At 38.6% G+C, this 21,024-nt stretch overlaps 1 protein-coding gene across 3 annotated transcripts in view; it reads left to right on the top strand.

Annotated features, from left to right (window-relative positions):
• Positions 1-19,459, top strand: part of CEP95 (centrosomal protein 95) — a 40,328-nt gene extending 20,869 nt beyond the window's left edge. For all 3 annotated transcript variants that reach the window (XM_039235945.1, XM_039235944.1, XM_039235946.1), the window contains 12 exons: positions 1,905-2,017; positions 2,188-2,317; positions 3,017-3,170; positions 12,200-12,333; positions 13,071-13,160; positions 13,959-14,088; positions 14,931-15,100; positions 15,218-15,292; positions 16,347-16,499; positions 18,225-18,371; positions 18,838-18,909; positions 19,201-19,459. In XM_039235945.1, the coding sequence (XP_039091876.1) occupies positions 1,905-2,017; positions 2,188-2,317; positions 3,017-3,170; positions 12,200-12,333; positions 13,071-13,160; positions 13,959-14,088; positions 14,931-15,100; positions 15,218-15,292; positions 16,347-16,499; positions 18,225-18,371; positions 18,838-18,909; positions 19,201-19,377 (1,545 nt within the window). In that variant the 3' untranslated portion in view covers positions 19,378-19,459. The remainder of the gene's footprint in view (positions 1-1,904; positions 2,018-2,187; positions 2,318-3,016; positions 3,171-12,199; positions 12,334-13,070; positions 13,161-13,958; positions 14,089-14,930; positions 15,101-15,217; positions 15,293-16,346; positions 16,500-18,224; positions 18,372-18,837; positions 18,910-19,200) is intronic.
• Positions 19,460-21,024: the final 1,565 nt, after the last annotated feature.

The following is a 21,024-nucleotide window of genomic DNA, read 5'->3' as shown; positions in this document are numbered from 1 at the left end:
AGTCATGGATACCGCACTAATCTGAGCACTGTACTTCGTATGTTTTGCCTCTGGGTATACCTTCCTGTTCTTACTCTAGGACAATGTGGATGAATATATAGAAAGGAAAATAGTAAGAGCTAACAACACATTATTTTGTGTCATGCACAGTTCTAGGTACTTTACAGGTATTTTATAATTTACTCCTCACAACAGCTGTGGAGTAGTTAACTATTTTTTTTTAATTTCCCAGGGGGAAGCTGATATATAGAGATTATCTAGTCTGAGGTCACATAGCAACTGTAGAGTCAGGATTTGAACTCAGTATTCTAGGGATGCCTGGGTGGCTTAGTCCGTTGAGCATCCGACTTTGGCTCAGGTCATGATCTCACGGCCCTTGAATTCGAGCCCCTTGTGGGGCTCTGTGCTGACAGCTCAGAGCCTGGAGCCTGCTTCAGATTCTGTCTCTGTCTCTCTGCCCCTCCCCTGCTTATGCACTGTCTCTCTGAAATCTAAACATTAAAAAAAAAAATTTGTTTTTAATTCATTATTCTGGTTTCAGAGCCCATATTCTATGTCTCTAGTTAAATCATTTAAAACTTAATAAGAAAGTATGAAAAACAACCTTACATCCATATTCCTATTATCCATTGTGAACTGCTATTAATATCTTGGTCTTTTTGCTTCTACTCTACTTTGGGGAAAAAAATCCTTTTTTATAGTTATCCCGTCCCTATCCTCCTAGAAACAAACATGTAGGGATATGCAGATGGTGAATTTATAAACAATGATACATTCTCATTATTAAAAATTCAGAGAGTGCATAAAAATTACAAAGATGAAATTAGTATCATTAGCATTAGGTGACCATCATTCTAAACATTTCATGCATCTATTCAGGTAGGAAGGTGGATAGGTTAGAGAGAAAAAAGGGATCACATGATAATGGTTACATCTGAGAGACTTTTAGAGAGAGCTGGTAGAAGGGTTTCTGAATTGCTGGTAATATTCTGTTTCCTGACCTGAGTGGCATTTAAATGAATATTTAAATGGGAATATTTAAGTGGGAATATTCCTTTTGAAATAATTCATGAGCAGGACACTTAAACTTCAATAAAATGTTTTTAAAAATGTGATTGTCTTTATAGTTGTTACTAAAAAGTTTTAAATTTAATTTTACTTATACAAGAAAAACATAAGTGAAATTGAAGAGATTTAAAAAATATATTATTTTTTAATGTTTTATTTTTGAGAGAGACAGAGTGCAAGCAGGGGAGGGGCAGAGAGAGAGGGAGACAGGAATCCACAGCAGGCTATAGGCTCTGAGCTGTTAGCACAGACCCTGACATCGGGCTTGAACCCACAAACCATGAGATCATGATTCTAGCCAAAGTCAGACACTTAACTGACTGAGCCATCCAGGCGCCCTAAATTGAAGAGATTGTTAAACATCAAATGTCCCTTCATAAGATTTCCTCTGAAGTTAAGAAATAAATTGTTAAAAATGTTAAGCGTTTATATTCATAAGGTTTTATTTTTAACTGTTTTAATTTTGGACAGTTTGTTTGACTTCTTAATACCAAAGAGAATTATTTTAATACTTAACATTTGTGATTTGATCATCTTTTCATTGTCCAGGCTTAGCCATAACCCCTGAAATTTCATGTTTGAGAACACCTCACCTGCCTTTCTATTTGAATGGCATCCTCACCCACACTTTTTATCTGAGTTCAAGTTTATAGACATTTGTTTCTTTGGTGTTGAGGATCAAGAGAGTATTTTGACAAATATGTTTTTAAAAAAGTAAAACATGAAGAATAAAGGGACCTAGCTTTGTGCCACAGGTCCTCCCTTTTCCTTCCACCCAGAATGTTTTTATGTGTCATTTTTGTAGCTTTTTCAAATCAACTTTTTTTTTTTAATAGGAATCAGATAATAGAGTTCTCTTAAGTTCTAAGTTGCCTAAAGATAGCCAAGAGGAAATGGGTTCAGCTCAGATCCAAAGCCCTAGGACAAGGAAGCTTCCCAAAGGAAAAAGGTAGGTAATACTACTGCAGTGTTTTCAGTCTGTAAAGGGATTTGAAGAAAGGAGTGTACTTTCTGACCTTAGCTGTGAAGACCAGTATGAATTTGTTAAAGCATGCATTACAGTTATTTTGAACTAAGTAATGTTACTTGGCTACTTAAACATCACATGGTAATTTACAGATATGAAAGTAGACCTACAGTCTCATCCTGGGATTCATCCTTCTCCCAGAGGGCAGGAAAGAGGTTGACAGAAAAAGAATTACATGCAGTTTCCAAGAAACTTTCTCAACGGCTCTCTGAACTAGATTGGGCAAGTCTTGCTTTTTATCTATATTGAGATTGCCATAGTGGGTGAGTATTTAAGTGATCTTCCAATTGAAGATGGAAGCTAAGCTAAGGTACTAAAATTAGTTGTGTCTTAGTTACTGTGAAAATGTTCCATGAATCAGACAGATAGGACATAGGTTGAAAAGTCATCTCCTCCTAGCCTTTCATGATACAACCACATTTGGTATGGATTTAACCAGATTTCTGTTGAATTCTGATGAAAACTATTCGTTTAATTGTTTACTTTTTTAAAGATTTTATTTTTAATTAATCTCTATATCCAACATGGGGCTCAGACTTAACAACCCCAAGATCAAGTGCCACATGCTTTACCAACTGAGCCAGCCAGGTGCCCTGAAAACTACATTAAAACCTTTATTTTAGACTATCTAAGGTATAAAATTAGATCTCTGCTTCTCACAAAATCCAGTATTACAATTTAGGGGTATCATTGAATAAATGTATTAAATCTCTATTTGACTTACTCTAAAGTTGATTGAAACTGAATAGTCCATAGCACCGATTAATACATACCCTTCACAAACTAAATATGCATAAGCATCTGAAAATTATTAGTACCTACTTATGAGAAGAAGCTTTTTAAAGATTCTATCTACTCTTTCCAACTTGCATTCTGCTGAAATCTGTGAAAGATGTTAAATAAAAAGTATTTTCTCAATAGATGTTAAAAAGTGCCCTGGGTGATCGAATTAAAGAAAAGACCAACTATGAAGAAGACAGTATTAGAAATGAAGAGTTGGAGAGTGGATATGATGAGACACTATCTCAGCACAGTGACAGCATCATGGAGTGTGGGCCAAAGAAGCGGAGGCCAGGTATGTCTCCCAGAGAAGCCAGGATGAGGTTCTAGGGCACCATGTAGGCACTTCCATTGGTCTCTAATGACTGGCTTTTTCATTTTAAATATTTCAGAAATAAGTAAAAGGATCAAAAATAAAAATAGCTATATCGTCACTATCTAAAAGTAGATGCTAACAATGATATGTGCTTTACACCTTTTGTGTTTAAAAATAAGAGGTGAAATCCCCTCTGTCCTTCCTGCAGTCCATTTTTTTTCTTCCTTCAAAGAAACAACTCTCTCAAAGTTAGTATCTTCTTATCCCTGTTTTTATTTTTTGATTTTTTTGGTTTTATGGAGATAAAGTTGACATATAACATTGTTTTCTTTTAAGGTATATAGGTGCTTATTTCAGCAGCATACATATACTAAAATCATTTAAGGTATACAGTGTACTGATCTGATTAAGTTTATTTTGAGAGAGAGTGAGCAAGAGTGGGGGAGGTGAAGAGAGAGGGAGAGAGAGAATCCCAGGCAGGCTCTGTCCTGGCAGCGAAGAGCCTGGTGCAGGACTTGAACTCATGAACCATGACATCATGACCTGAGCCAGAATCCAGAGTCGGACACTTAACTAACTGAACCACCTAGGCACCCCTTGATAAATTAATATATTGCAAAATGATTACCACAGTAAGTTTAGTTAACATCATTTCACATAGTTAAAAATTTTTTGTTAATAATTTTTAAGATTTTTTTTTTGCAACTTTCAAATATGCAATATAGTATTAACTATAGTCACCATGCTGGACATCCTATCTCCAGAACTTACGTATCTTGTAATTCGAAGTTTGTACCTTGTGACCACCTTCACACCCACCTTTGGCAACCACCAGTGTATTTGTATCTTTGAGTCTGGTTTTTTAGACTCCACATATAAGTGAGGTCATACATTAGTTGTCTTGGACTTACTTCACTTAGCACAGTATCCTCAAAGCCCATCCATGTTATCACAGATGGCAGGATTTCCTTTCTTTCCTATGGTTGAATAATACTTGTTTATATGTTTTTTTCTTTATCCATTTATCTGTTGATAGGCACTTAGGTTGTTTTTGTATCTTGGCTATTTTAAATAATACTGCAGTGAACATGAGGGTGCATATATCTTTTTGAGGTATTGATTTCTTTTCACTTCTGGGTCATTTGGTGTTTTTAATTTTTTGAGGAACTTCCATACTGTTTTATTTATTTTTCATATTGTTTTACTTAGTGGCTATACCAATTTACATTCCCCCTAACAGTGCACAGGGTTCCCTTTTCTCTCTACGCTCTCCAACAACACTTGATATATCTTGTCTTTTTGATAATAGCCATTATTCTGGGGTGCCTGGGTGACCAGTCGGTTAAGCATCCAAGTCTTGATTCCAGCTCAGGTAATGATCCTACGGTTAATGAGATCAAGCCCCACTTCAGGCCTGCTTGGGATTCTCTCTCTCCCTCTCTCTCTGCCCCTCCCCCACTCTCACACATGCTCACTCGCTCAAAATAAAAATTAAAAAAAGATAGCCATTATTTAATCACTTAAGATGACATCTCATGATGATTTTGATTTGCATTTCCCTGACAATTAGTGATGCTGAGTACCTTTTTGTGTACCTGTTGGCCCTTTGTGGGTTGTCTTTAGCAAAATGTCAGTTCAGTTTCTCTGTCCATTTTTTAATTGGAGAGCTTTACTATTAACTTATAGGAGTTCCTTAAATATTTTGGATATTAATCCTGTATGAGATATCTGATTTGCAGGTATTTTCTCTTGTTTGCTAGATTGCCTTTTCATTTTGTTGATAGTTTCTTCGGTTGTGCAGAAGCTTGGTATAGTCCCACTTGCTGATTATTGCTTTTGTTGCTTTTGCTTTTGGTGTCAAGTCAAAAAAAAAAAAAAAATGCCAAGACCAGTGTTAAAGAGCTTACCCCGTTTTTTTCTAGGAGTTTACGATTTCAAGTCTTACATTCAAATCTTTAGTTCATTTTGAGTTGATGTTTGTTTACGGTGTAAGATAGGTTACAGTTTCATCCTTCTGAAAGGTGGCTGTCCAGTTTTCCCAGCACCATTTATAGAAGAGACTCTCCCTGTTGAATATTCTCAGCTCATTTGTTGTAAATTAATTGACGATATATATAGGGGCTTATGTCTGGGCTCTCTATTCTGTTCCATTGATCTCTGTGTCATTTATGTCAGTACCATATTGTTTTGATACTGTAGCTTTATAAAACAGTTTGGAATCAGGAAGTGTGATGCCTCCAGCTTTGTTCTTTTTCAGGATCACTGTGGCTATTTGGGGTGTTTTGTGGTTCCATACAAATTTTGTGGCTGTTCTATTTCTGTGAAAATACCATTGGAATTTTGATAGGGATTACATTGAGTTTGTAGATCACTTGGGTGGTAACAGTATTCATGCCTTCAATCCTTGAGCATGGAATATCTTCCCATTTATTTGTGTCTTTCTTTCATCAGTGTGTTACAGCTTTTAGTGTACAGGTTTTTCACTTCCTTGGTTAAGTTTATTCCTAGGTATTTTATTCTTTTCTGAATTATCATTCAAGTATAATTAACATACAATGTTATATTACTTTTAGGTATATGATTCAGTAATTCTATGAATTTCTCAGTACTTATCATGATAAGTGTATTCTTAATCTGCTTTATCTATTTCACTCATCCCCCTCCCACTAAAGGTCTGTTTTTTGGTCTCTTTTTTTCTTTGTTTATAAAAAAAATTCCACACACAAGTGAAATCATATGGTATTTATCTTTCTCTGATTTAAATTAGCTTTCTACTCTCTAGATCATCCATGTTGCAAATTGCAAGATTTCATTCTTTTTATGGCTTTTTGAAGCATTGTAAAGGGGACTGTTTTCTTAATTTCTCTTTCTTATTGTTACTAGCATATGAAAGGCAACTGGTGTTTGTATATTGATTTTGTATCCTGCAGCTTTATTTTTTTAATGTTTATTTTTGAGAGAGAGAGACATAGTGTGAGTGGGGGAGGGGCAGAGAGGGAGGGAGACAGGATCTGGAGCAAGCTCCAAGCTGTCAGTGCAGATCCCAATGTTGGGCTCAAACTCACAAACCATGAGATCATGAGCTGGGCTGAAGTTCAACACCTAACCAACTGAGCCACCCAGGTGTCCCTAAAGATTTTATTTTTAAGGTAATCTCTGCACTCAAACTCCCAACCCTGAGATTGAGTCACATCCGCCACTAAGTCAGCCAAGTGCCCCTGAATACTTTTTATTTCTTTTTCTTACCTAATTGGTCTGGCTAGGACTTCCGCTACTATATCGTATATGTGTATATATACAACATACGTATATGTATAAAAGTAGTAAGAGTAGGCATTGTCCTGTTACTGAAATGAGAAGAAACACTTTCAGCTTTTCACCCTTAACTATAATGTTAGCTGTGGGCTTGTCAGATATGGCCTTTATTATATTGAGTATGTTCCCTTTGTACGTAGTTTGTTGAGAGCTTTTATTATGAATGGATATTGAATTTTATTAAATGCTTTCTTTGCATCTGTTGAGATGATCATATTTCTATCCTACATTTCATTAATGTGAATCACATTGATAGGTGGATGTTGAACCATCTTTGCACTCCTGGACTAAATCCCACCTCATTATGGTGTGTGATCCTTTTAATATACTGTTGATTCATTTTGGTAGTATTTTGTTTAGGAGTTTCGCATTGGTGTTCATCCATATTCATTTTGCATTGATGTTCAGCATTACTGCTGGTAATTTTGTTGATGTCTTATTTAGTTTTGGTATCAGGGTAATGCTGGCCTTCTAAAATGAGTTTGGAAGTGTTCCTTCCTCTTCTGTTTTTGGAAGAGTTTGAGAAGGATTGGTATTCTTTGAATGTTTAGTAGAATTTACCAGTGAAGCTGTCTGATTATGGACTTTTGTTAAATGGTTTTTGAGCACTGATGTAATCTTATTGTAATTAATTTGTTCTGATTTTCTATTTCTTCATTATTTGTATTCAGTTTCTTTGCCCATTTTTAAATTAGATTATTTGTTTTTTGCTATTGAGTTGCATGAGTTTGTTTGTAAGTTTGAGAAAGAGAGCACACAAACAGGGGAGGGACAGAGAGAGAGGTAGAGAGACAATCCCAAGCAAGCTTCCCAGATAGAGGGCTCAGTCTCACAGTGAGATCATGACCTGAGCCAAAATCAAGAGCTGGAGGCTTAACCAACTGAGCCACTCAGACATCCCAAGTTGTAGGAATTCTTTATATATTTTGGATATTACCCCTCATCAGATCTCTAATTTGCAAATATTTTTTTCCATTCCAGAAGCTTTTTAGTTTGATGTAGTTCCACTTGTTTTTTATTTTTATTGCTTCTACTTTAGGTGTCATATATCTTTCCTGTTTTCTGATGTATGCATTTATTACTATGAATTTCCACCTTAGAACTACTTTTTGCTACATCCTGTAATTTTGGTGTATTGTGTTTCCTTTTCCATCTGAAGATTTAAAAAAAAAAATTCTTTGATTTCTTCTTTGACCTGTTATTTGTTCAGTAGCATGTTTTTTAATCTCTATATATTTGTGAATTTTTCAGTTTTCTTATAATTGCTTTCTAAATTTCCTACCATTATGGTCAGAAGAAACTGATATGATTCAGTTTTCTTAACTTTATTAAGACTTGTTTTGGTGCCCTAACATATGATTGGTTCTGGAGTATGTTCTTGTATGCTAGAGAAGAATGTTAGATATTCTGTTGCTTTGGGATCAGATATTCTGTAAATGTATGTTATCTGGTCAAAAATGTGGAGTTTAAGTCCATTATTTCCTTTTAATGTTTTATTTATTTCTGAGAGAGAGAGACCGCATGAGCAGGGGAGGGTCGGAGAGAGGGGGAGATATAGAACCTGAAACAGGTTCCAGGCTCTGAGCCAGCTGTTAGCACAAAGTCAGCTCGAACCCACGAACCGTGAGATCATGACCTGAGCTGAAGTCACTTAACCTACTGAGCCACTCAGGCGCCCCCATTATTTCCTTATTGATTTTCAGTCTGGGAGATCTATCCATTGGTGACAGCGGGAGATTGAAGTCCCCTTATTATTGTATAACTATTTCCCCTTTCTATTTTAGGTTTGTTAATATTCACTTTACATATTTATATGCTCTTATGTCGGTTGCATAATTACTTGGAAATGTTATATACTGTTTATGAACATTTCTATCATATAGTAACCTTCTCTGTCTCTTGTTACTTTGTCTTAAAGTTTGTTTTGTCTGATAAAAGTATAGCTACCACAGCTTTCTTTGGGTTTCCATTTGTGTGAAATACCTTTTTCTATTCCTTCACTTTCATTCTGTGTGGACAGTATCCCTAAGGCCTAAGTGAGTCTCTGTTTATAGTCACTGTGTAGTTGTGTGTTTTTCTTTATAATCCATTCAGCTACTCTGTGTCTTTTGATTGGAAAATTAGTCCATTTATGTTTAAAGTAATTATTCATAGGTGTCAACTTAGTGTTGCCATTTTGTTTTCTGGCTGTTTTGTAATTCCTCTGTTCCTCTCTTGCTTTGTGTGTTGATGATTTTTTTTTCTAGGCATCTACTTAGACTTCTTTATTTTTTGTGTATGTATTCTAGGTTTCTCTTCCTGCTCCCATACTTTCTTTTTGATATAACTTACATCCTCTTATCATGTGTATCTGTTAACAAATTATTTTAGTTATTTTTGCTACTTCCGTCTTTTAACCTTTATGCTAGATTTATATGTGCTTTACCCACCACTGTCACCATATTGGACTTTCCTGAATTTAACTATATATATACTTTTACCAGTGAGATTTTACTTTTGTATGCTTTCTTGTTACTAAATAGCACTTTTTTATTTCATTTTGAAGAAGCTCCTGTAAAATTTCTTGTAAGGGTGTTCTGGTGTTGGTGAACTGCTTCAGCTTTTGCTTATTTGGAAAACTATTTCTCTAGTTATAAAGGATGGTTTTGCTGAGTAAAAGATTCTCTCAAATTAAATTTGACAAGTAAGTTATAATGTGTCTTAGTGTGGGGTCTTTGGATTCATTTTATTTGAAAGTTTCTGGGCTCCCTGAATCTGGGTGTCTGTGTCCTTTAAAACCCAGGTGAGAGGAGTTTTTAGCCATTATTTCTTTGCATTAGCTTTCTGCTTTTTTCTCTCTGGGAAGTCTGTAGTGTGAATATTGATCCACTTGATGGTGTCCCACAAATCCCTTAAGCTGTCTTCACTTTTTTTCATTCTTTTTCTTTTTGGTCATCTGTTTTAATAAGTTCTACTGTCCTGTCTTTGAGCTCGGTAATTCTTTTTTCTGCTTCCTCTAGTCTGCTGTTGAACCCTTGTTTTGAATTTTTCAGTTTAGTTACTGTATTTTTCAATATGTGACTTCAGTTTGGCACTTCATTATATTATCTGTCTCTGTTGAAATTCTCTGTGCATGCATTGTTCTCCTGACCTCGTGGAGCCTCTTTATGCCCATTATTTTTAAGCCTTCATCAGGTAAATCCCTATTTCTTTTTCATTAAGGTCTGAGTTTTATCTTATTATTTTGTTTGGAACATATTCTTCATTTTCCTGTGTCAGTCTCTGTGCACTAGGTAACACCCACCTCTCCCAGTCTTGAAGGAGTAATCTTGTGTACTAGAGCCAGTCCCTAGTTCTTGGTTGTACCAAACCTTTGTGATTGTCAGACTGCTTTCTTTGTTTTTAATGGCTCCCAGTAGGTGAGGGTGGGGTTTTTCTCATTCACCTGAGGTGTAGAAGTCATTCAGCTAGTTTTTGGATTTCTTTCAGAGGGAATTGTCCCATATGGAGCTGTAGAGTCAGTGCATCCCTGGTAGGTAGTAAATTCAGGAGCCTCTAAAGTGCCATCTTAAACTGGAACCTTCTCATCAACACTTTTGTTTTAAATTTACATAGATTCTGTAATATTCTGTAACTTTTTTTCTCTTAACATTGTTTTGGAAATCTATGTTGATACAGTTCATTTTAACTACTGTATAACAACTTCATATGAATATATATGGCTTGTATGAATATATATAGATCACTTTTTCCTCTATTTCAGCACATGTAGATTGTTTCTACTTTTCCTAACTACAGTTTTGCAATGAACAACCTGTAACATGTGCAAAGGTTCTCTAGGATCTCTGGGCCAGGTTGTAAAGCCTGGAACTCCTGATCTCAATGTCATGAGTTCAGACCTCACATAGAGAGTAGAGTTTACTTTTCTGAGAAAAGTTTCTCTGGGATCTACATACAGTAGAATTGCTTTTTACTCCAAAATTACTTTTTTCTCTTATTTCCTCTTTCCCCAAGTAATCTCTAGGTGAGCCTCACCTAGTAAGCTACACGTTTCCCTTACTATATACATCCACATCTATCCTATTTTGAAAACTCAACATAGTTAAGTTACAATGCCATTTTAATTGGATCTTCAGTTTCTTTTTTTTTTTTTTTTTAAATGTTTTATTTATTTTTGAGAGAGAGAGACACAGAATCCAGACAGTCTCCAGGCTCTGAGCTAGCTGTCAGCACAGAGCCCAACACAGGGCTCGAACCCACAAACCATGAGATCATGACCTGAGCTGAACCGACTGAGCCACCCAGATCTTCAGTTTCTAAAGAATACATATGGACATAATAAGACGTCATAAAACCATCATTTAAAGTAAAAGGTGGGAGCATCTGGGTGGCTCAGTCAGTTGAGCATCCAACTTCAGCTCAGGTCATGATCTCATGGCTCAGCTTAAGAATTTGAGCTCTGCATCAAGCTCTCTGTGCTGACAGCTCAGAGCCTGATTCAGATTCTGTCTCCATCTCTCTCTGCCCCTCGCTTGCTCAGACTCTCACTCTCAAAGTATAAACATTAAAAAAATTAAAAAGTAAATTGTGCAAGTCAGTTTTTCTTAATATCTTTTCTTACTACATAATCTCAGTGCCTGACATGGGGCTTAAACTGAGATCTAGAGTCACATGCTCCACTGAGTCAGCTAGGTGCCCTCTTAATATCTTACATTTAAAATGAATTTGAGGGGCACCTGGGTGGCTTAGTCGGTTAAGCGTCTGACTTTCGCTTAGGTCATGATCTCACGTTCGTGGGTTCGAGCCCCGCATCGGGCTCTGTGCTGACTGCCAGCTCGGAGCCTGGAGCCTGTTTCAGTCTGTGACTCCCTCTCTCTCTGACCCTCCCCTGCTCACGCTGTCTGTCTCTCTCTCTCCTAGAAATAATAAATTAAAAAAAAAAAAAAATGAATTTGAAAGATTTGAATTAAAAGACTGGAAAAAAACAAAAGCTTAGGAGGGAAATTTTAGTTCTCTTGGAAGGTTTATTTAGCAAGATACCACACTGGTTTCCTTGATCTTAGAATTACTCGTCTTTCTGAAAAGGCATGGAGTCGTCCCTCTCTACACAACTACCAGATGCCCTAGCACAACTATACACAGTGGAACATTAAAAGCATTTATGAAGAAAAGTGATTTGTTAGATCTCTTAGGCAGTGTGGAATTATTAGGAGGGCTAAATTACGAAGTAGGGAAAAATTGGGACTACTTACAAAATGCTGAACTACATTAAGTTTGTCTTCTAAGCGTGCTGCTTCATAAGGATGAGATGTTTATGTACTTCTGTCCTACCTCCTCAGGACCTAGATCGGTATAAAAGGATAGCAGACATGCAGCTTGGATGGTGTAACATTTTCTTCCTCCACCACCGCTTCCTTCCACTGAATTTAGGCCTTTGTGTACACAGTAGGTGTCCCGCTTGTTGCTCCATTTTCAACCCAAAGTTGAATGTAGAATCTAAGTACTTCTTTTAGACTGTATACATTTATGTGCATTTATCTGTTTACTTGGTATGACTGAACATAGAAACAAATACAAATTAGTTACAGGAAAGAGTATGTTTAGCACATTCATAGTCATTCTTTTGTGGATTTGGTAAAAATCAACTATTAGATTTCCAAGTTAACGTTTCTGGCTATCAGGAACTAATGGTACATGTCTTTTCTGTGTTACAGGAGTTCCCATGCATAGAAGGCCACCCTGTAGATCTCATTCGCTTTCTCCATCTCACAAACACACACAGTCCCATATGGAGAGAGAACGGCAGCGAAAGCCAAAAGAAACAGATATCCGCCAATTCCAAGCAAAGGTACATCCCATCTCTTGACTACTATTGAGAAGCAGACAATACCATCTACCCTCAGCCAAATGCTACAGTGAACATGCTTAAAATGCATTTAATATTCTTGAACTAAATGGATGATAGGAAATTATGTGACAAAGCTTTTATGTCTCCCATTAGAGAACATAAAACTTGTACTTGTGATACTCTAAGAAAACTAACCTTGTCAGATAGAACCCCAGCACTCCAGTGGATTCAGGAAGAGTAGATCAGTGTGGGTTGTTTTCAGAGACTGCTTCAGAGAGGATGAGAGTTTGAGGTGGATTAAAAGTGTTAGGCCATTTGAGTTACCGATACGATTTAAGTGCTCAAGACAGGAATGAGAGGAGATGGTTAGGATTCAACATGGAGAATGCATGATTACCAAGGAGGACTTTCTGCTGTGGAACAGGGCTTTTGAAATCCAGCATAAATTTAGAACACTTAACATTGTTTGCTATAGTATATTTTATAATTAGTGAAAAACTCAAATGCATTCAGATGTCATATAACAACATGTAACTTCTACTCAGGGTACTATCAAAATAATTACAAAACCTGAGAATAAAAAAATGTAACATGTAAAACTTTATGTCCCAATTAATGTCTGTTGAATAATGTATATTTAGGATAGTGAAGTCTAGGAACTTATGTGAATTTTGCTCCCTACATTTTCATTTGTATATGTTTTTAACAATTACAATATATGGCTTTTTCTCCTTTAGGCAATAACAGAAGCATTTGAAAGACAGCTAAGAATAAATAAAGTTCAAGAGAATATTGGATCTCTAGGAATAAATAATGATGAGGAAACAGTGGGTAAAAGTCTCTAATAAATGCAGTTTAATCAGATCAGTGGAAAGTACAGAGATGATCTTTTTAAAAGGAAAAAAGAATCAACAGGGCCTTATTCATTAGCTCCTTAGAAAAAGGATTTCATTTCATGAAGCGGGATTTTCTCTTATTTATAGGGTAATCAACTTGCTAAAATGTGGCAAGACATGGTACCAGAGAACACTAGCCTTTTTCCTTCTTGCCCAAAACTGCCATCAGTTCTTACGTGGTTCTGTTTAGCAGTTCACCAGTAGTTTAAAAGCTCGTTGAGGCTAACAGATTAAAGGGAAACCAGGAAATCTCAGTTGTTCTATGCCTGAAGGGAAAAAACTCAAAGCGTAAATTTTCATTGCCTTTCAAAAGGATGGTTACAGAAATTATGTGAAAACAGGAAAAATGCTTATGCTAAAATTTTGTGAACAAAACAGGATATAAAATACATTATGATCGCAACTAAACATTATTTAGGCATTTTTTAATCTACATGGAAAAAGTTGTCAAGCAAGTACATCAAAGCATTATTGGTGGTTGTATTTAGGGGTGGGACTCTGGTGACTATGAAACTCAAAAAAGATTCCATGCTTTTTCACATCTGAGAGGTACCAGAAGCCAAAAAGATGCTTTTAACTTAGAGTAGAAAAACACCAGATTTTAGAAATGTAAAGGATGACGGTTTGATTGGTTAGCTATTTGTGTCAATATGTAATACTTAAGATAATGTATGAAAGAGTTATTAGACTTCTACCTTATTTCTATTCTGTTTTATGTCTGCTTCTAAGGAAAAAATATACAGAGAAGCCGTTCATAAAGGAACTCCAAAACGTAGTCAGCCCTGGAAGACTTACTCTAGAAAAACCACAACTCCAAGTCCAAGAGGTGGCTTGCCAAAGCCAAATAAAGCCGTTCCAAGTAAGAACCACAAAATTCTGCTTTACGGAAAACTGGCATCCTTTGAAAGTGTGTGCTACATTCCAAGGGACACAGCACTGAAAACTTCACATCTACCAGTTAGCTGGAGAAAGTGTCCTCTTTTATCACTGCCATATGCTCGATCTCTATATAGAGAGATAAAACTCTTAAGGCATTTATTTAAAACTCTTAACACCTTAGGGAGGCCTATGTATGGGTACCAGAGACACGATAGGGCTACTACCTGCTGCTGCAGCCTCAGCCTCACTCTGCTCACTCACACTTTACTTGTCTTTTCTTTGTTTCTGGGAAGTTGGTAGAACCAAGGAGAGGGTCCAAAGCAAACATATGGCCCAGCCAGCTCCTGTTATATTGACAGCTGGTGCCAGTGAGTGTTAGAGTCCTGTTAAAAGGAACACGAGGTCATGTGAAATGCCAGGGTTTGTTTCAAACACTGCTGGCCTTCTGACTACATCTCATCAGAGACTTCGCCTCCCAGTAGGGCCGAAAAGTGTGTGTGTGACCACACACACAGTATCCCCCCCCCCCCCCCCCAGTCGCTGGGTCAGCTGAGCAGTTCAGACGGACTTCATGGGAACAGCATGTCATCAATCAGAACTTTTGGGCTTATTTTCATCCTTACTGGCAGTTGGTGTACTAGGATCAAAGAAGGAGTGCAAAAGTTAATGACGTATTTTTAGAAGTATTCTTTTTAGGATCTGAACTTTTTCACTTAGATAAGCTTTCCTTTGCCAGGAAGGTGGAATGACAGTTCTTATTAAAAGCTGTCAGCAAATCTCTCAGATGAAGAGAGGTTTTTTTTTGTTTTTTTTACCTTGCAGTGAAAGTGAATGAACATAGCCTCCTGCCCCTATTGCTGGAGCAGTTTCCATTTCTTTATGTTTCTGGTGAAACACTAAGCAAAATGTGGAAACAGCAAATTACACAGGTTGAACAGCTCAGAAAAGATGCATATAGAGAAAATCGATCAAAGAAGAAACTCCAGGATGAAGTAAGTTACCTGTCAATTTCAGGCACATAGGACTATAAAGCAGAAGGGGAAAGAACTAATCTTTTAGAACCTAATGAATAGCATTATTAACCTCCTTCCTTCTTTTCCCCACTAAAGATAGAAGAAGCCTTAAAAAAGCATGATCTCCTTACTGCACTTGTCAAGAAAGAATATGAACATAACAAGAGACTGGTATGTTAAGAGCAAGTTGAATATGATAATTTTGAATTTATAAGTTATATTAATTACTTGTATTTCTACAGCTGGGTGATGGTCCCACAGACTTACCTTTAACACTTGCCTGTGGAAGCATCTAGGGCTGTAACCAAAACTGATGAGGGAGGAAAGTGATAGGTACTTTATATATAGTTTAATTTGGTTTTTATAATAACATAAAGGAGAGGTTTTTCTTCGAGATGCTAACTCTACTTGGTCCCACTCTGATCAGCAAGGGGCAAGATTGTGATGATAATTCAGGTCTCTACTTCCACAGCACCTTCAAGGTACCTGGTGGTTGTAACTTAGTGCTCTTTGTCCTCTCTGATCTTTCTCATGTTGTAAGTAGAGAGCTGAGGTAGTTTATCACCCTCCCTTACAATGTGGATTGAGAACTGTACCTAGTACACCATCCTCTGTTGAGTATAATGGAGCATACAGAGGTCAAAGACAGTATGCCAGAGGAAGATGTTTTAAAACTCTTGGTTGAGGTTGAGATAAGCACTGAGAACTGTAATCCTAAACCATTCCAGAGAAAGAAAGGGAAGCCATCTGAAATCAAGTATGAGTCTGAACACCAAGTTGAGGGCTTTATGTATGAGACCTCATTTCATCCTCTCTGCTTTGCAAGATACTGTCTAATCTCCTTAGTTTTCATGTAAATAATCTTGGTAACAAGTTTTGCCTGCAAGTCAGAATGCCTTCTTTCTACTCCTTATAAGCTGGCATCTGTCTCAGTGGGGCTTAGGCGACCCCCTGGTGGACACGGGGAGATGCGATCTCCAGTTCCACCACGATCACCTGTGGCAGTCGGGGGCTCTTTGGGGCGGCCCTTCAGACTGGTGATGAACTTACCAAACGCCTGAAGGCTTCTGGGGGCCAACAGTTTCTCGGAATCTATGCCCAGGTGATAGGCCACTGGCCCTGCAGGCCTGGCTTACTACTAGAGGACCTCCTGGTGTGGAGCAGGGCAGTTAAGAATGCCAGAGTCTGTCTTCCTCTTGTCCTTACCTCTTTTTTCCTCTCCCAGCAAGACTTCAAGGACCGCATTCATAGACAGAAGTTGACACAGTCAAAGATAAAGGAAAATCGGCAGCAGATTGTCCGTGCCCGAAAATACTATGATGATTACAGAGTTCAGTTGCGTGCAAAAATGATGAGAATGAGGACCCGGGAAGAAATGGTAAGTAATACGGCTTTTTATCCAACCCCTGTCAAAAGGATGAGTTTTAGGTTACCTTTCAGGATGACCTTCTTTGTGATTCCTGTCCCAGTTTGAATCCAAAACCCAAATCCAAGTCCTCAAGTGCAGGCTACGAAAGTTTCCACTTGCCTGTGCATTTTATTACCTGCGTGTTACCTCCCAGTCTGTTCTCGGTCTCCCCTGCCCTCATCTGAATGTGAGGCCTTCATTCCCTCTGTTCTCCTGCACCTGTCCTCCAGTGTAGTTTGGGAACATGTTAGAAGGAACAGGAATCCTCTTAATCAAGCTGAAATGCTTAATGTTTTGAGATTACAAACCGGTAGTAAATTTTGTCTCTAGAGTAAAACATTAAGGTAATTACAGTTGACGGCGCTACCACTATCAGCATTTCCAGACGATGCTACTAAGGCTTTGAGAGGTTAAGTAACTTGACTGAGACAGTATCACTGAATAATGAATGCATGGCCATAAGGGAAGTGGGCATATCTAAATCCTTTGAATAATTTGTTTTCCTCTGGTGCAGATAACTGCCTCACCCTCAGTTGTGCACATGTGTAAATGCACCATTTGTTCTCTGTCCGGGGTTCTTCCCCTATATACATGACTCCTTGAGACTTGTTTTCTGAAAGCAGTAAAGAATTTTGGGAATGCAGGCAAGGATGCTGAACACCACTGGTCATGTACAAATCAAAACCACAATGAAAAACTTCTCACCAAAATGGCTAAAATAAAGGGGCCATTTTAGTGAGGCACCTAAGGTAGGCTCCATTGGTTAAGCATCTGACTTTGGCTCAGGTCATGATCTCACGGTTCGTGGGTTCGAGCCCGCGTCCAGCTCTGTGCTGACAGCTAGCTCAGAGCCTGTTTCAGATTCTGTGCCTCCCTCTCTCTCTGACCCTCCCCTATTCACGTCACACTCTCTCTCGCTCAGAAATAAATAAAAAACATTAAATTAAAAAAAATAAAATGGCTAAAATAAAAAAGACAGGTGTTGGCAAGATTATGGAGCAGTTACCGCCCTCATGCAGGCCTGGCAAAATGGTGCAACCGCCTTAGATAATAGTCTGGCAGTTCCTCAGAAGGTGAACACAGAGCTACCGTAGGACTCTGCAGTCTCACTCCTAGAGACATATCCGCACAAATAACCTATAGCAGCCTTATTTATAGTACCCAACAAGATGAAAAAACTCCAGAGGCCCATCAGCTGGTGAATGGATAAACAAAATGTGATCTACCCATAGGATAGGATATTATGTGGCAATAAAAATAAATGAGATACTGATACCGGCTATAATATAGATGAACCTTGAAAACATGCTAATAAGTAAAAGAACCCAGATACAAAAGGTCACATATTTTAGGATTCCACTTATATGAAATATCCAGAATTAGGCAAATTTATTGCCCTAGAAAGTACATTAGTGGTTACAAGGAGTCAGGGGTGATGGAGCAGTCACTGCTAATGGGTATACAGTTTCTTTTTGGAATCCTGAAAATGTCCTGAAGTTAGTGAGGATGGTCGCACGACATTGAATATACAAAAACTTACTGAATTATACCTCTTCAAAGGGTGAATTTTATGGTATACGGATTGTATCTCAATAAAGCTGTTACTTAAAAAGGCTTTGTGAAATACAGTCAGTCTCATTGGACAAAATGTTTCTATTCCCCCAGAGTTCAGCATTAACTTTATTTTTCCAACAGATATTTAAGAAATTGTTTGAAGAAGGTTTACAAATTCAAAAGCAAAGATTACGTGACCTAAGAAACTATGCCAAAGAAAAGCGAGCTGAACAAAAGAGACAGCACCAGAATGAACTGGACTCCATGGAGAACTACTATAAAGACCAGGTGGGCTCTCGCTGTTGCTTGTTCACATCCTGATGTGCTTAATCCTGATCACCCTGTGTCAAAGATCAGCCTAGTATATTTAATAAAAACCCTCCATGTATTAACTCAGAACCTGTTGTTGCCCTGGTGATTCACAGTAAGCTAGTCCTTGACCATGGTACAGAGTGTGCATTGCCCTGGTTCTGTTAAAACAAAGATTTTTAAGGGGCGCCTGGTGGCTCAGTTAAGCATCCGACTTTGGCTCAGGTCATGATCTCCCAGTTTGTGGGCTTAAGCCCCGCGTTAGGCTCTCTGCGCTAACAGAGCCCACTTTGGAGCCTCCGTCTCCCTCTGCCCCTCCCCCAGCTTGCACTCGCTCTCCCCCTCTCTCTCAGAAATAAAATCTTTTTAGGTCTATGAACTTTAAATATAAGAACTGTTATATTTGGGCTACAGATAAAACATTTGGTTTTTGTCTTCCCTACAGTTTTCATTGCTGGCAGAAGCCATATCACAAGAACGCCAGGAACTCAAAGCCAGAGAGAGATCCCAGGCACAGGTAATAATTAATAGAGATCACTGACTTACAGTTTTCAGAATTAGAAAACAACTGTAGCAGACGTTTTAAGGGAAATGGAGAAGATTCATCTGTGATTCAAGACATTTATCCTCTGGTTAATCTGATAAATAGGATTTACCATGTGTTAATTTTACCTGTGAAGTCTCCTCCATAAGAGCTGCTGCTGAATTACTGAATTCGCAGGGGCTGGGGGAGCTAGAGGGTGGAGGGTCTAACAACCGAGGAGGGCCGGACAAATGTGAACAGCAGGTGATGGGAGTTCTCTTGCAGACACTGTGTAAGGTGAAGAGGGAGCTGAGGTCAAAGATGGAGAAGGAGATTCAACAGCTGCAGTGCATGATCACCCAGAATGACGACGATGCTTTCTTCCGGGACCTGGAAGCTGAGCGCTTCAGATCTCGCCTTCAGGTGGCTTCTTTTCAGTACAGTAAAAATCCCTTTCCCTGAGGCCACGTTTTATAAGTGAAGTTTCTGGAGGACTTTACTAGGACAGAGCTAGAGCTGAGCCAGTAAACAATCTAAACCAGGAGACTCCTTTCCGAACGCTTTACTTATATATTCATTCCAGTACTTTTTTTTGAATAAAAAATTTCTTAAAGTACTCTGCTGTGAATTTATAAGTTAAGGCGGGGGGGAATTAAAGCACATACCCTTCATTAGTCATATTTGCACTCAAGCAATGACTAGGCCTTGACTGAGCAGCAGGCTCCTGAAACCTATTGCTGTAGTTCAGTAAAAACAATACAAATCTTTAATTCAGAAAAGGGCTGTAAGTGGGGGCTGTCGTCAGCAGTGGGAGCTGGGGTTAAACCTTTAAAATAGCATGTGTGTGTAGCTTTTGCACCTGGTGGCTTCTGTCAGCTGTCAGGGGGCAGCATGAGAAGAGGCCGAGGGCAGAAACCAGAAGGTGTGCGCCTCGAGGGAGCACTAGTGCCTGCAGGTGGTAGGAGGCGCAACGGACTGAGGTAGGCAAGTGTACGCCACGTCTGTTGCCGGCGTGGAGGAGCAGGAGGAAACCCCCAAACCCAGCAGGCTGTGCCTTCCATAGGGAGGCGGCTTCACAGCAGTTGCAGACGGGGGACTTTGCTGATCAGAGCCAGAGAATGGCACAGGACACCGGGAAGGAACTGAAGGGGAGAAGAGAAGCTCTGGTTAGGAAATGTAGAGAGTAGCAGCCGCGGCAATGAACAATGACACAGGCCCTGGGAGCATGATCGGTGGGATCCGTTGGTTTTGCAGAAAAGAGTAGGTAGAAGAAAGCATCGTCGTCATTCTGAATCTAAATCTAACGCTGTAGTCCCAGGTGCCCTCCTCGAACGGCAGCTGACAGTACTGGGCCTCTAGGCAGGGGGGCTTCCCGGGGGCAAGAGCTGGAGGACTTGGCTAGAGCCAGGTCTGGAGCACGAGAGACATCCAGACAGCTGTGATGTGTCGCGACGAGAGAGTGCGTGCAGGTGAATGGAAAGGATCCGGGAAGTGCACGTGACCAGGCTAGATCTGTAAACGCTACAACATGAATTCTAAAAATGGTTATGTGGAGAAAAAATGATAAAGTAGATCTGTTATCTGTAATATATTTGAGCAAGTCAAACTATATGCGGTGATACTATTTTACTTTAAAAGCTGTGGTAGGGGTGGATCTCCTATATAAAGCAGTATGTAGCTGAACTTTGGACAACATGGAGATTATAGGTGCCAACCCCGTGTAATCAAAAATCCATGTATAACTTCTGACTCCCCAAAATCTTTATCATTAATAGCCTGCTGCAGACCAGAAATACTGACAAAAATAAAGACATTTTGTGTATGTATTACATACTGTATTCTTACAATAAACCTAGAGAAAAGAAAATATTAAAGTCATAAGGAAGAGAAAGTACATTTAGAATACGTTTTTTTTAAAAAAAAAAAATCCATGTATGGGACGCCTGAGTGGCTCAGTCGGTTAAGCGTCCGACTTCGGCTCAGGTCATGATCTCAATTCGTGGGTTCGAGCCCCGCGTCGGGCTCTGTGCTGACAGCTAGCTCAGAGCCTGGAGCCTGCTTCAGATTCTGTGTCTCCCTCTCTCTCTACTCATGCTATCTCTCAAAAAT

Source organism: Hyaena hyaena, unplaced genomic scaffold (assembly GCF_003009895.1).
Source record: "Hyaena hyaena isolate Hyena2069 unplaced genomic scaffold, ASM300989v1 scaffold_104, whole genome shotgun sequence".
In the NCBI taxonomy this organism is placed as follows: domain Eukaryota; kingdom Metazoa; phylum Chordata; class Mammalia; order Carnivora; family Hyaenidae; genus Hyaena; species Hyaena hyaena.
The sequence above is the reverse complement of the archived record's forward strand: the minus strand, read 5'-3'. Positions and strand labels throughout refer to the sequence as shown.